Source organism: Typha latifolia, chromosome 1 (assembly GCF_019914945.1).
Source record: "Typha latifolia isolate L0001 chromosome 1, TyphaL0001v2, whole genome shotgun sequence".
Classification (NCBI taxonomy): Eukaryota; Viridiplantae; Streptophyta; class Magnoliopsida; order Poales; family Typhaceae; genus Typha; species Typha latifolia.
In genome coordinates, this window is record NC_133086.1 from 21,943,683 (window position 1) to 21,958,279 (window position 14,597).

At 38.0% G+C, this 14,597-nt stretch overlaps 2 protein-coding genes across 4 annotated transcripts; both read left to right on the forward strand.

Moving 5' to 3' along the window:
• Positions 1-1,887, forward strand: LOC140782572 (uncharacterized). Of its 3 annotated transcripts, none has more exons than XM_073129213.1 (2): positions 1-139; positions 1,321-1,887. In XM_073129213.1, the coding sequence occupies exons 1-2, from the start codon at positions 68-70 to the stop codon at positions 1,744-1,746; spliced, it is 498 nt and encodes a 165-aa protein (XP_072985314.1). In that variant the 5' UTR covers positions 1-67; the 3' UTR covers positions 1,747-1,887. The 3 variants fall into 3 exon arrangements, with proteins under 3 accessions (XP_072985314.1, XP_072985322.1, XP_072985331.1); XM_073129221.1 differs by having other exon boundaries at positions 59-139; positions 1,295-1,887; XM_073129230.1 differs by having other exon boundaries at positions 117-139; positions 1,300-1,887.
• A 4,691-nt stretch (positions 1,888-6,578) lies between these two features.
• LOC140797554 (microtubule-associated protein 70-2-like) lies at positions 6,579-14,071 on the forward strand. The gene is made up of 11 exons (XM_073151110.1): positions 6,579-7,410; positions 7,529-7,614; positions 8,649-8,714; positions 8,794-8,964; positions 10,247-10,417; positions 10,516-10,671; positions 10,755-10,901; positions 11,044-11,115; positions 11,217-11,744; positions 11,823-12,007; positions 13,618-14,071. Exons 1-11 carry the CDS (start codon positions 7,191-7,193, stop codon positions 13,655-13,657), a joined length of 1,842 nt encoding a protein of 613 aa, XP_073007211.1. The 5' UTR covers positions 6,579-7,190; the 3' UTR covers positions 13,658-14,071.
• The last annotated feature ends 526 nt before the right edge of the window (positions 14,072-14,597 follow it).

Below are 14,597 nucleotides of genomic sequence, written 5' to 3' on the forward strand. Positions count from 1 at the left end.
GTTTAATCATTGTTATACTTTTGGGAAATACTTTTTCCACTTACAGCAGTACTTTGGTCAAACTTGAATGTCATGGGTTAAAATGTCGAAGCTCGGCAGCGCCGCCTCAAGTCTTCACCGAGTCTGGCCTGCTTTGGAGGTATCTCTTCTTTCCCCAACTTCACTCTTTAGTTCTAAATGAACTAGTATATTTTGCTGATTTGTGTCTCGGATGCTAAAACTAAGTTACAATTTACAGTTCCATTCCAAATCCTTTGCCATAATCTTGTGCTCGTAATGAGTTCTATATATTGGGATTTATCTGGAGTCTCGCGTCTTTTGTTCATCTGATTTGTAAACATCACCACTCAGATGGCTTTTCTTTATTGGGCTGTTGTTGGTTGGAATGATCCTTTCTATGCCCAAATTATTGTTAAATAATATGATATGTCAAGTAATTAGTGAGTATGGATTGTGTTATTCTTGATGAGACAAGTTTTTGCAATGAATTTAAGCACGTAGCTATGTTTGTTTGCTCACAATATTTTGTGAATTATGTCTATCACAGTAATATGCGGTTAGAAACTCCGCTCCCATCAAGCAAATATTTGTTGTTGAGTTCTCTGTTTAGTTTAGGAGAACCATCTAATGTTATCCGTGAATCTGATTAAGGCAATGAAAGAAGAATAGTTAGTAGAAGAAAAGGAGACCAAGAAAAACAGGAAGAACAGAGAGAAATGAAAGAATTCAAGTTTTGGGAGAATTTCCTCGGTCTTGGAAGACTCAATGAATAAGTTAAGCTGCACAACTCCTCTGCTGATATGCTAGAAGCTTTTCCTCTTTCGTCATCTATCTTAACCTGTATCTGAAGGTTTCTTAATCTAATCTAGTGTCATGTAAAGGGAATGATCCGTAATATGTCTAGAATGTATCATGCTTCAAGCAATAAATTACCTCATGGAGGTAAGAGACACACATCAACAATGATATAATGCGATGGCCTTGCATAACAATAAAGCTGGCATGTTTTTTGTTAAGCAAGCTGGCATGTTAATGAGCTGAATTATCATATGCAAACTCACGATGCTGCAAAATAAAAAAAACTATGATTTATGTCTAGGCTGACCTCACTTATGTTATTTGTCCACTGAATATGGTTTAACCTGCTGAAATTTAATGTATCAAACTATTTAACCACGAAAAGGAGTATCATTCCGTGTTATTTTGCCCCTTATTTCAGTACTGGTATCTTGAATTGTCATGTACTTATTTTTTATTTTTCATTTGTCACCTTGTGTGTTACATCAATTACAAGGAAAGCTTTCTTTGCACATTGAATAGTTGACCAATAAGATGATGTCTAGCGAGGTTGTTCACAATGGCGGGTGCCACTGTAGAAGTGTCAGATGGCAAGTTGAGGCATCATCAAGTGTTGTTGTGTGGAAATGCAACTGCTCGGATTGTTTCATGAGAGCCAATACCCACTTTGTTGTACCTTCTACAAAATTCAAGCTCATAGGGGATTCAGAGAAGTTCCTCACCACATATACCTTTGGAACACACACAGCAAAACATACCTTCTGCAAGGTGTGTGGCATAACCTCTTTCTACATACCAAGATCAAATCCTGATGGTGTTGCAGTGACGGTTAATTGTGTAGATTCTGGTACCCTTGCTCATGTTGAAATTAGGAAGTTTGATGGAAGAAACTGGGAAAGATCCTATGGCCAAAGTTCTATATCTTCATTTTCAAAATTAACTGGCTAAACTGCCGATAAGTGTGTCTAATGTCTGTAAGCAGCAGCTATGGACCAGATCTTTCTAGCTGGTGAATAAAGCAGCATGGACATAATTTGTCAATAACTTTTGTTAAACATCCAAACTATAAATGATGACCTATTAAAAATATGAAAGGCATCTGTGCCTAGATGTTCTCCATATTATTCATTCCATAATCACGAAATACTATGAAATAGGATTTCCAATTTCATTATTATTATAATCAATCATCTCCAAGGGAAACTTTTATCTTCCATTACTTTCAGACTCTGTTGTTCATTATATAAATTGGTTTTGCCGGATTGTGTAGTAAAATTAACTTTTGTGCTTAATTAAAATTGATCAGGGAAATGTATATGACCATTGGATCAGCATTGCTGAATATATGGGATAATTGATTCAAAACTTTTGCTTTTAAGCTATTGCACTTTCATTGTTGCATTGTATAGCCATGTAACTGGCACAGATGTGCCTCGTTGTAATTTCTGCAAAATGTGTGTAGCATAACCTCCTTTTACATTGGACCCTTTTATTTTGTTCCTACCTCCTATATTTTTCTTGATTTATCATAGAGATCTTGCTAAACTATGGGTGGTCCAGCAAGATACATTTCACTCCAACTAATTTGGCTGTTATATGAAAATTGCTATGATACCATTAGATGGTGGTCTGGTGGATAATTTCTTATCTGTGGCATAGGTATTGCCAGTTTTATAGTTTTCTCTGAAGTGCTTCACTGTCTATTGATAAGGTCCCAAAATCTTAAAACAGCATTATCTCGCCAACCCTCAGTTATGCTGTGCTTTTGAATTCCAATGAATTTAAAGAAATATATGAATGGGCCTAACAAGGAGATTTTCAGCAACCTAGGGTCTTGGAGAAGAGAAGGAATAACTCGTAATTTGATAAGACGAAACAATGATAAAGTATATAAAAAAAAGCTTATAGCTAAGCTTTAGTTTGTTCTTGATGGGAATAAATTGGAAAATTAAGATAGAACCCAAATTCATTTGCAGGCTGCTATTCTTTGGAATGATCTTATATCCCATTACAGTTTAAATTGACCTAGATTAGTTAACAATTCTCATGGTACAGTAATGTTAATCTTTGATATCATTTTGCTTATATCAATAAGGATGTTTTCTTTAGTTTTTTTTTTTTTTTCCAGTGCCTGCCAGCATTTGGGAACATTATATGAACGTTGATTATATCTGTCTACAAGTACCTACTTTACGGCCATCTAGCTTGTTAACTCTGAGCTATAAATCTACACCTGAGGTTTGTGAACAAATTTTATGTATAATACATTGGTGACTACTTCAAGTTTGCTGCTTTATCTTGCAAAAGTTTCAAGTCTGCTATTCTCTGTTATTTGCTTGATGCTATACACAATGGTCCAAAGTCTACCGCTTATGCACTCTGTTGTCACATTATGTGTGTGTGCGTGTGTGTGTATGGATATGGATATACATAAATAAGAGTGGTTCTTGTGTGTCGATTATATTGTGATTTCAGAAAAGTATGAAGCCCCAGTTTTTCTCAGATCACATTTTTCACTGCAATACACTTTTAGATTTGATCATTTATTTCTATGCCTTTTAAAATGCTTATCTCTACTATTCCTTAGTGGTAGTTTTGTTCTCTCAAGGGGTAATATCTGCCATTTGCAATTAAATTGCCATATGAGATTGTACCTGATGTAGCACTGCACTTTCGTTTCTTATCTAGACTTAAATTTTTGGACTGGCAGCAATGACATCCTAATAAGGTCTGAATCAACTCACTGCTATCCAACACAGTGGACTCGATTTATCCCACTTGTTGATAGCTTTTACCTTTCTTCTCGTCATTCCCCCCCTCCCAAATTTGTTCTGGCATCAGCTTTGTCTATCAAATGGAAGCATGATGTGATATTTGTCAACCTGTACATGAACCTAAAGTTATTCGTATCGGAAAGTTCTTCCGTGATCTACATAAGGTCTTGTTCTCCCAGAGTTATTTGAATTAATATGAAACAGTGAGATATATATATATATATATATATATATATATATATATATATATATATGCTAATTGAACTATGAGAAAGGAAAAGTTGTCCAATAAAAATTATTTTGTTTTTATGGTTGTGACTCTATAATAGATATCTGCTACTGATACTCTTGTTGTCTTTCCTACTCCGAGTGCAGCATACCTTTTCAATACTGTCAGTGACTGAGCATTAATTGCAAAGAGCTCCAACATTTCCATCAGTTGATGGCTGCACATCACATCTTCATGACATTGTTTCACTATCCAAATAGCCTTTTCCTTTGATTTTCAGGATAAACTACCTTCTGTTTCCAACTTTCCTCCAAGAAACAATGGAAACGACAAAGCTCACTGGCTGCAATAGATAGAGCAACATTTGATGGTGATTAGAACCTGTTAATGTTAGCATGCAGCTGGTTAACCCATCTCTATCTCTCAGTTGCTCTTGCTTTCATGACAGCGATATCCTCCACGATAGGGACATATGTAATGAAACCTTCATGCTGTACTAAGTGAGGCTTCTTTGCATGTTTAGATGATTGGGGAAATATAATGTTAGTGTCCAAACAAGAACGTTATCACTCTTTCAAAGGGTTTAGCTCTATCTGATGTATAAAAGTTACTGACGTTTGGTCTAGTATTACGTGGAAGAAAAACAATTTGCTAGAGATGATTCCTTTTCATAACCATCCACTAGTGTTTTCCAATGGGAAGCTAGAGCCCCATGAGAACGGGACGTGACGCAACAGTTAGAGTTACAGTTACTTAGATTTGGTGTCTTAGGTGGGTGGTCAATCAACAACATTGGATTCCTGAGCAAGTCAACATCTACGGCCTTGTGGGGTTTAGGGCAGTGTGTCAGGAACAACTGGGGAAGATCGGAACTTGCCCACTTTAAAGTGGAAGTAAAGGCACTTGTACAGTGGAGTGGGCGTATTGGCTCTTTAATCATCACTGCAATGTGCACTAGTATAACTTGCTCTTTATTTAGATCTTGATCCTTTTCTATGGCTTGCAAGATAAGTATAGTCCACCCCTTTCATTCCAAAGTACCTCTCTCTCTCTCTCTCTCTCTCTCTCTCTCTCTCTCTCTCTCTCTCTCTCTCTCTCTCTCTCTCTCTCTCTCTCTCATATACGAGTATTTTGTCAATTTGCTGAAAACCAAGTAGATTCTTGAAGGGAGATCAATGCTTTCACAGTATCTTTTTCTTTGACAAGTACGTGCGACGCAAGCTATCAGCTGTTAAGGACGGACTCCTTTGGATTGACGTGGGGATTGGGAGGACTAGGGTGTAAATGTGCGAGCTAAATTTAAAATTAATTTTGAGACCTCTTTATGTTTAGACTCGGCTTAGCTCAATTCAAGCCCAGCTAGGCTAATCCTGTCTCAAGCTCTAGCTTGATTAGAAAAGAAGGAGGCGGGGCAGCTTGTCGAAGGAGGAGGAGACCGATCGAGGAGAAGATGGCTAAAGGAAGAGGAGACAACGACTTGCTAAGGACGGAGGAGGCTGACGGAGAGAAGAAGACGGTGACGACTTATCAATAGATGATGAGGAGATCAAATGAGGACATAAAGGAGGAGGAGGATGAGGAGGCGACGGCAACGACAGAGGAGATTGAGCGTTGGTTTATTGTGAAATTTTTATTAAATTTAAGGATAGATAAAGGTAAGATAATAGTAGTTATTGGATCAAAAAAATTAATGGTTATATATATATATATATATTAATAAATAATATATTTAAGTTGAGACTATTAAATCTTATAACAAGTCTCATGCTTGTCTCAGTTTAAGCTAAATCAAGCTGAGCCTATGCCGCACATTTATTTTGACACGAGGACTTAGTAGTTACTATGAGTTTTCCTATCAAAGTTATCGATAGCTTACCGCAGGTGAAAACGAAAGGGTACCTAAATAAACCATAGTAACGGTTGCGAGTGTATGGGCTCGTGTTGTCATAATCCTAGACAGAAACATTAACACAATGATCAACGCTTAGTCATGTTAAACACTGTCTTCGTCACTCAAAAGAAATCTGTCTGCAATTCTGTTCAACACACCATGCACGCAATAAAAGTAACAATATGTAGGTCTCTTTCTGAGGTTGGTGTGAAGATAACAATGAAACAACTATGGAAGCTTATACCGAATCTAGCTTTGCTTTGTTGTTACTTCTCGTATGGATTGGAATACAACTATGGAAGTTTTTGACTAAATTCGCCTTTGGATATGCATAGTACCATATAGGAATACTGCAGTATATTACATTCTTTTGTAAATGCTAACTGCCAACACTGGGAGATTGGTTGGGGTTGGTTTTATAATAGTTGCTAAAGACACTCAAATATTTCCCTTTTCCAATCATTTTGGTGTCGTTTTGGGACTGATTATGTAAGCATATTGTTTCTGCTATTTTTTTGATAAAAAAAGAATCAATGATTAAATCCTTGGATATCTTTGGTCAAGTGACTAATCATAGTCTAGGAATCCACTAATGCTTATGTGAAACTAGTGATATGGTATTGAGTGGCCATCATTTGTTGGCCTGAGCTCCCCCTGTCATCCTGGAAAGTAGAAGAACCATTAGGCATGTGAGACCCAAGACACGGTCATCACAGTGTGTCAGTAGTTGGAAGAAGGGATAGGGTTTTTAATTCTGGCTTTACGTCAGATGATGCTTATTAGAGATGAGTCCAATATTCCAGCCGGTTAAGGGCACATTTAAAGACCCTCTCAGGTCCTTAAACAATCTTAATTATACCACCCCCCACCCTCTGTGCTATTCACTGCTTGGATCTAACTTCTATGGAGTATTTTGTTTAGGGATGCAGAGTGCTCAATGTTCAGAGTTTCTCCTGACTTGTCCCATGTTTTTTTAAGAATATAATAGACATCAAGAACTCATTGAAATTTGTCAGGTTTCTATAAGTCAATAAGGTTGTTTGCTGTTCGTACCAGAATAGCAACAAAAGAGCGAGGGACGGCTACTCTGATTTACACGGCTTCTCTTCGCCGTTCCAACGGGGTATCTTGGTATAATGTCATTGCTAAACCTCGGGTTTATAATAATTTATTATTTTCTCCAACTTCACAAATAAACTATAACGTGTAATGTTGTTAAATTACTATAAAAGACCGCCCTTTTCACACTCTCATCCACTGTTGAGATCTCTCTCCGGATTTAAAACACACTCAGGAAGAAGACAACGAGAAGCCAGAGAAAGAGGGAAATTAGGGTTTTCTTTCTTCTTCTTTTTTTTTTGTCGTTTTATCGATCGAAGAATCGAAACCCTAGAAAGCCCTAAGCAGTTCAAATCGGAGCTGAGGCGGGATCGAGTTTCTCGATTAGAAGAATCTCATCGGATTTGGATGTTGTGTTTGAGGGGAGATTAGATCGGAGATGGCCGATATGGGCACCGGCGGCGAGGGAGTTGCCGGAGAAGTGAGCGGCGTCGGCGTCGGCAATGCGGCTGCGTTGTCGGCGTCGGCGTCCTTCAAGGGGGCGTCCAGGCGGAGGGGGTCGATCCGGCCGAGCTTGGATGCGGACGAGTTCATCAATCTGTTGCACGGATCGGATCCAGTCAAGGTTGAGCTCAATCGTCTCGAGAATGAAGTCAGAGGTGGGAATGTGGTTTTATCTGATGGATTTCTCTTGTTTTTGTTATTTGTTCTATATGTGACATAGATTTATGAGATGCTTGATAGTTGTTTTGCTGAATCTTAACTTTGTTTCTCCAGATAAGGAGCGAGAATTGGGAGAGGCACAGGCAGAGATTAAGGCATTAAGGTTGTCGGAGCGTGCAAGAGAGAAGGCTGTTGAAGAGGTTCCTTTTTTCTAGCCGTTATTTTGTTGTCCAAATTTTAGCTTCAATCTTCGTCACTTATCTTATTATTATGTCAATCGCTTGGGAAACAAATTTTTTTGTCAGCTGATTTGTATGAGTAGAACGAGAACTTGAACAAAAGAACGTGGTATTGATTCTAATTTAAATATGTTGATTTTAGAAAGGTCAGGTCTTAATTCTCAAAATTGTCTTCTTTTCCTTTGTTTGAAGTAATGCTGAAGTTGATCTGTTGTATAGACCATGTCTATAATTTCAGTTTATTGACGGAAATCATACCCAAGGAACATTATTTTTTGTTTACCTTTTGTGATTGCTTCCTCCAAAGTAGTGATATAAGATATGAGCTTTTCCATGTATATCTTTTGTCAAGGTATAAAGTCCTTGCTACATCCATATTTTGTTAAGCTGGATTTTAGTAAGTTCTGTATTTCAATCACTTGAGCTCTTTTAGCTGGAATTTCGTCAATATTATAGTATATTTATCTGTTTTAGATGTTTACAATTTGATGTCTGTGATTTAGCGTCAGTTCATTTTTGGATTCTCAAAACAATTTGAACACTAATTGATCGATTCATTTTATTGATATATTCCTCATCTTTTTTGCACCTGCTTATGAGAAATTACAAATCTTTTGACTTTTGTCTCTTCTAGAAATTTTCTGTTGTAGCCTGTCACACATGCCAAATTGGCATTCTAAGTTTCTTTATCTTTAATAACTATGATATTAGATATTACATAGCCTTCATCTATAATTGGAATGAACATAGATGTTTCAATGGTTACTGCCATTAATTTTCTCCATCCTAAGGCTCTACCAGCTGGTTTTGACCAGCCCAGCATACAGACTTCTTTCGTGCTCCTATTTGGGAGTGCTAGGACGTCAAATTTATTGATTGTTTAGTATGAACAATGGCAGAGGGGTTTGTAACTTTGCGCTGACTGGGAGGTTTTGGATATAACCTAAATTATTGCTCCTTATTGATGTACTTGTAGTGATCTTGCTCTTTTACAGCTTTCGGAGGAATTGGCAAAGTTGGAGGAGAAACTCAAGTTAACAGAATCCAATCTAGAGAGCAAAGTACCTAGACAGTACCTTATCTTGAAATTCTTGTTTTACTTCCCATTTGGAATAGAATATGATAAGCGCTGAATTTCAGAATCTGGAAATCAAGAAGATTAATGATGAGAAGAAAGCCTCCATGGCTGCCCAGTTTGCAGCAGAAGCCACACTTAGGCGAGTTCATGCAGCTCAAAAGGATGATGACATGCCTCCTATTGAAGCCATTCTTGCACCATTGGAGGCAGAACTAAAGCTTGCACGTCAGGAGGTACAGCTATACTGTCGATACTTTCCTCTCTTGTGATCTCTGCAACTTATGGAAAAATTGGCAACTGTCTGCTATTCTTTGCAGAAGATGTTAGATAATGTTCTTGATGCTTGTGGGTCGTAATGAGCCATATGCTCCTAATATCTAACAACTTATGAAAATTCGAAAAATTGTTTAAACTTTAAAGGATACTCCTGATTAGATCGGGTACCGCTTGGTAACTTCCATTATGGGTTTCTTTTCTGTTTTCAAAATTTCCCAGCATCACCTGCATTTTACTAGTGAAAATCACCATTGTACAAATGAGCGTTAGTTCCTATGCCCACTATGGATTGCAAAAGTGCAGAGTTGACTTTGTCAGTGTTTGGCTATTAAGATGTTCAATTTAGACAGAATCTTCTGGTTTCTTGTCCCTATGTTTGAAGTCTTTTGACCAAGGTTCCAAAAATCGATATCGGGATTGACCATCCAGAAAAACGATAAGTATCGGCCGTATCGGCCGCCTGTATCGGATCGGACTATTTTAATTAAATAAAATTCTAAATATTATTAAAAATGTTGAAATTTTTTAAAAATTTAGAAAAAATTATAAGAAAATAAGAAATAATAATTACTCATATATAAAGCCTAAAAAATAAAAATCTCTCTTCCTTCCTCTCTTCTTTCCTATCCCCGTAACTGTTAGTCTGAAATATTCATTCTCTCCCATACATTTTTTTCCTATCTCTCTCTCTCTCTCTCTCTCTCTCTCTCTCTTTCTCACCCTCTTTTTCTTATCTTTCCCTTTCCCTCACTCTCTCTTCCTTTCTCTCTCTCTCTCTCTCTCACCCTCTTTTTTTTTAATCTCTCTCTCTCTCTCTCTCTCTCTCTCTCTCTCTCTGACAGCTATAGCCGATTCCGATCCGTTTCGGCCGATCCCACTCGGGATCGGCCGAAACTGGAATCCTTGCTTTTGACAAGGTTGGTTTGTCAAAGTAATACCAAATTTTGTCAAGTTGCATGCTGTTATATAATTGTTGTATATGGTAGTAATCCAATAGGCTAATCTATTGTGAAGGTTGGCATTCATTTTTAAAAAAATTTCAATTCTTTGAGATAGCTATGATTTGAATTATTATGAAAGAGCACCTTATTTTCTGTAAAAAGTATGGATCACTTTACGTAAGAGTCAGGCTCACTTTAAGTGGAAGGTTGTCCAAGTGCACTTATTTTCATGTGCATTTCTGCTGCCATCATAAAAGGAAGCAGCAACAAGGTTTTCTACAGCTCTACTCTTTTGCAGATTGCAAAGCTGCAGGATGACAACAGGGCTCTAGATCGTCTGACCAAATCAAAGGAGGCAGCATTACTGGAAGCAGAAAGAACTGTTGAAATCGCTTTGGCGAAGGCTTCTATGGTGGATGATCTACAAAACAAGAACCAGGAGTTGATGAAACAGATAGAAATCTGCCAGGTATATAGGTGCATTTTACCTTGTACCAATTTAGAGTATCTGGTCTTGTACCCATGTGCTGACTTCATAACTAAATATTGCCATTTTTTAAATTCCAGGAAGAAAACAAGATTTTGGACAGATTGCACAGGCAAAAAGTTGCAGAGGTTGAAAAGCTTAGCCAGACTGTCAGGGAACTAGAGGAGGCTGTTCTTGCTGGTGGTGCAGCTGCAAATGCTGTTAGAGATTACCAGCGTAAATTTCAGGAAATGAATGTAAGATAAACTGTTCAAGTTACTCAGTAGTCAGTACTTTAGAATAATCTATATCATTGATTTTTATCGCATTTTTTATATAGGAAGAAAGAAAAACTCTTGATCGGGAACTTGCCCGTGCAAAAGTTACTGCAAATAGGGTTGCCGTTGTAGTTGCAAATGAATGGAAAGATGCTAACGACAAAGTAATGCCTGTTAGACAGTGGCTTGAGGAGCGAAGATTCTTGCAGGTAAGCAGAGCAACATAATTTATCGTTCTTTCCAAATCAAAGCTATTTTTTAGTCCTTTCCGTCAAACAATTTTCCTTGGTGCATCCAATCATAATTTCTTGTGATGAATTACTTTATCATCATAAATTTTTTGTAAAACAGGGAGAAATGCAGCAGCTTCGAGATAAGCTTGCTATAGCTGAACGAACTGCAAGATCTGAAGCTCAATTAAAAGTAAGACATCACAATCATACCACCTGAGGTGCAAGCTAGTTTTTTATTTTAATCTATTTGTGAAATGAATGAAATGTTTTCTTGCCATTAAAAATTCTCAGGAAAAGTGTCAGTTGCGCCTCAAAGTTCTAGAAGAGGGACTGAGGACGCCCTCAAGTGGTTCCACACGTACTAGTGTAGAAGGGAAGGGTTTAAGCAATGGTCCTTCTCGTCGCCAATCACTAGGTGGTCCTGAGAATGTCTCCAAGTTGACTCCCAATGGCCTACTGACTAGGAGATCACCATCTTTTCAGTTCAGATCATCTCTATCTAGTAGCAGTACTATGGTACTGAAACATGCAAAAGGAACTTCAAAATCATTTGACGGTGGTACGCGGTCACTAGACCGGGGGAAAGTCCTGGCAAATGGGGCAGGTCATGTGCTGAATCGATCTTCAGATGACATTAGAGACAATGGGACAACTTGGAAAGGAAATCCGGATGAAAAACCGATTGATTCCACCAATATTGATTCAAGTGATTCTGTCTCCGGATTATTTTATGATTTGCTGCAGAAGGAAGTAATTACCCTGAGAAAAGCTTGCCATGAGAAAGATCAAAGCTTGAAGGACAAAGATGATGCAATTGAGGTAGATGATCTCCTCTTCACTTCCATGCGCTGCTGATTTTTTAAAGCTTCCTGACTTGTTTCTTTGTTGTAATTTCAGATGTTAGCAAAGAAAGTAGATACTTTGACTAAAGCAATGGAAGTGGAAGCTAAAAAAATGAGAAGGGAAGTTGCCGCCATGGAGAAAGAGGTTGCTGCCATGCGTGTGGAAAAGGAGGACAACAGACCTAAGCGGTTTAGTAGTTCCAAGGGACCTGTGAGTACTACTCAGCTGCTTCCTGGGAGGTGAGCTTGATAATTATCATTCTGTTGCTATATTTAATCTCATGGTCGCGCTCTAGCAAGTTCATAATGCAATAAATTTATCTCATGCCTTTCGCTTTCTCGTGCATATTTCCTTGGAATGCAACATGCATGCATGAGCTCATGTAGTCAATCTGTCATGCTCTACTAGCCATAGTTGTCCCATCCAGGACCAAAAGTAACAATGGAGAGAGTAAATATTAAATTGCTGGTGATGGATTGTGCTGTCAAAAATACTCGTGAGCTCGTGAGGCTCATGGGATCGCCGTTTAGAGCTCAGCTCAATACAGTAGCACTATATATATATACACGCTGGATGCATTATATTGTATAAGTTTACATGTATTATTAGAATTTTTATGTTAATTATTTATTTTTTATTTGTATCAGTTTATATGTTTGTATGAGCTAATTTTACCTTATAAGATTTATATTTTTTAATTGTTTGGCTTGTAGAATTTTTTTTAATCAATATCAGTCTTCAACCCATTAAGCCTTAAGCTCAAAAGAGTCCATCAAGTTGTCGAGCCGAGTTTGAGCCTTGTCAAGCTAAAGATGAACCGAGTTGAGTCAAGTTTTTCTAGCTTGATCAAGCTCAGGCCGAGCTCGAGTTGGGAAAATTCTACAATCAAGTCGTGCCAAGCTGACTCCAGGTCGGCTCATTTACACTTTTACAGCCCCCAGTGATGGGTTATCAACATTACTTTTCCCATTTTCTTCCCATCGACCTGTTCCCTCTCTTTTTCTTCTTGTTCCCCAATACTGTCTGCCAATGAAGACACCTATTCCCATCCTCTCTCCAAGTAGTTCAACTGCTCCCAACGTAGTGAGCTTTTCGATTTTCATGGGTAACTTAAAGCCCCTCTCAAGAAGGAGATTTTGTTTCTCTTCTTGATGCCCTTACCTCTGCTGTATCAAGTCATTGAACCTATTCTTTGTAGTCCCCTCACCTCTACTCCCTTCTCTGTGGGTATCATTTTCCTCCTGCAGCTTAAAATAAGTGGCACCGCTGATCCCTTGTGATGATTCTCCTCACTACCCGACCTTCCCCCCCCCCGTAGCTAAATAGCTGTACTACAAAGATGACTGGATGTTTTGGGAGACAAAGGATCCATGCAATTGATTCTTTATATTCAAAAGTATTTTGCTGAATAAACTAGCTCATTCTAAGAAATAATGGCTGTACAGTTGGTCTTCATCATTAAGTTTGATAGAATAGAGTTTTCAGATTGACTGCAAACTCTTATGTTAACAGTGAATGTGCCAATGCCATTGTGCTGAGAGTTTGGATAAGACTGATAATTAGACACCGCAGATGCTAGTCATCCAAGATCCAATATGTACTTTAGACAAGACATGAGGAGTTTGCTCAATCAAGAGCAGCAAGGATTGATGCACTAACTTCTCGTTATTTCTTTTTTGTTCTTCTACTTCGTCCTACTGCTGCATATCACAATAAAAGGGTATCATATCACATTATTTAGTATAGTATATTGTGCACTGCATCTCAAACGCTTGTTAAAGGAAGTTCATTTCAAAAATGATTGTAAAATATTTCTGGTCAAGGTTTCATGCTGCCATTGTGTTTGCAGGAATTTGGCACGAAGCGGATCTACACGCAACCTTCAATGACAAGGAGCTCAGACTGGGATTGACAGAGTTCTTAAATTGACTGTCTCCCAATTTGCTCATGCTCAGTTTTCTTTTTTTGTCTTTTAATCAGTATTCATTTTTAGACTAAAATCAGCATTGAAGATCCTCGATCATCAGGATTGACAGTGAAGACTTGGAGATAACGGTCGGTATGCATCTGACATGACTTTTGCTGTAATGTAGTGGGTATGGTGTTGAAGGCAAGCTAGCCTTATGGCATGTTTTCTATTTGATAAGGTGAAGCTTGTTACGGTTGTATAGTTGGATCTTTCATTAATTCTGTGTAAGTTTAGTATTGTGGTGGCTTTCTTTTCTAGACAGGTTGTGAATATTCTTGTAATTTTCGATGACTACTCATGTTATTTCATGTTGGCTTTCTATTGGTTTTATCAAGTACCATTTACTCCTGACGATGGCTGTGTTTTGCTTTGATGCAAAGGCCGTCATTTGAATATATGGTCATCATGGTCTTGATTGTCCTGAATTCTGATAGTTAACTTGACCGAGGGTTATTTGCTTTCCCCAGTCCTCATTTCTTGCTGAAATGTGGAGGATTAATTTCGAAGAGTTAGATAATCCTAAACTCAAGGCTCGGATAAGCTAGGTCGTCAATAGACTATATCGGGATGGCTTTAGTTATAGTTGGAAATCTTTTATTCGACGATAGAATAATACAGAATCTTTAAACATACACATTAATAAAGAATATTTCGTCAGCGTCTTTGCCTTCACGCACATTACGTGCAAACAACAACAAAACCTTCAACTAGATTTGGTCAAATCCGTCGTCAATCCCCTTCTCCCCTAACATCACATGCTACCCGAGATATGTGAATATTTGGCAACCCATTCACGGCCTCACACGTATCCATCTCAGTGGAGCCCACTTTTTAATGCCTCATGGGCCATGGCACTAGCA

What these genes read in the sequence shown, in the direction of transcription:
- LOC140782572 (XM_073129213.1), top strand. Translation starts at nt 68, where the DNA reads ATGTCATGGGTTAAAATGTCGAAGCTCGGCAGCGCCGCCTCAAGTCTT. An exon ending in GAGTCTGGCCTGCTTTGGAG is followed by an intron (nt 140 to 1,320) that starts GTATCTCTTCTT and finishes CACATTGAATAG; the next exon opens with TTGACCAATAAGATGATGTC.
- LOC140797554 (XM_073151110.1), top strand. Translation starts at nt 7,191, where the DNA reads ATGGCCGATATGGGCACCGGCGGCGAGGGAGTTGCCGGAGAAGTGAGC. An exon ending in GAGAGAAGGCTGTTGAAGAG is followed by an intron (nt 7,615 to 8,648) that starts GTTCCTTTTTTC and finishes GCTCTTTTACAG; the next exon opens with CTTTCGGAGGAATTGGCAAA. An exon ending in GTAAATTTCAGGAAATGAAT is followed by an intron (nt 10,672 to 10,754) that starts GTAAGATAAACT and finishes TTTTTTATATAG; the next exon opens with GAAGAAAGAAAAACTCTTGA.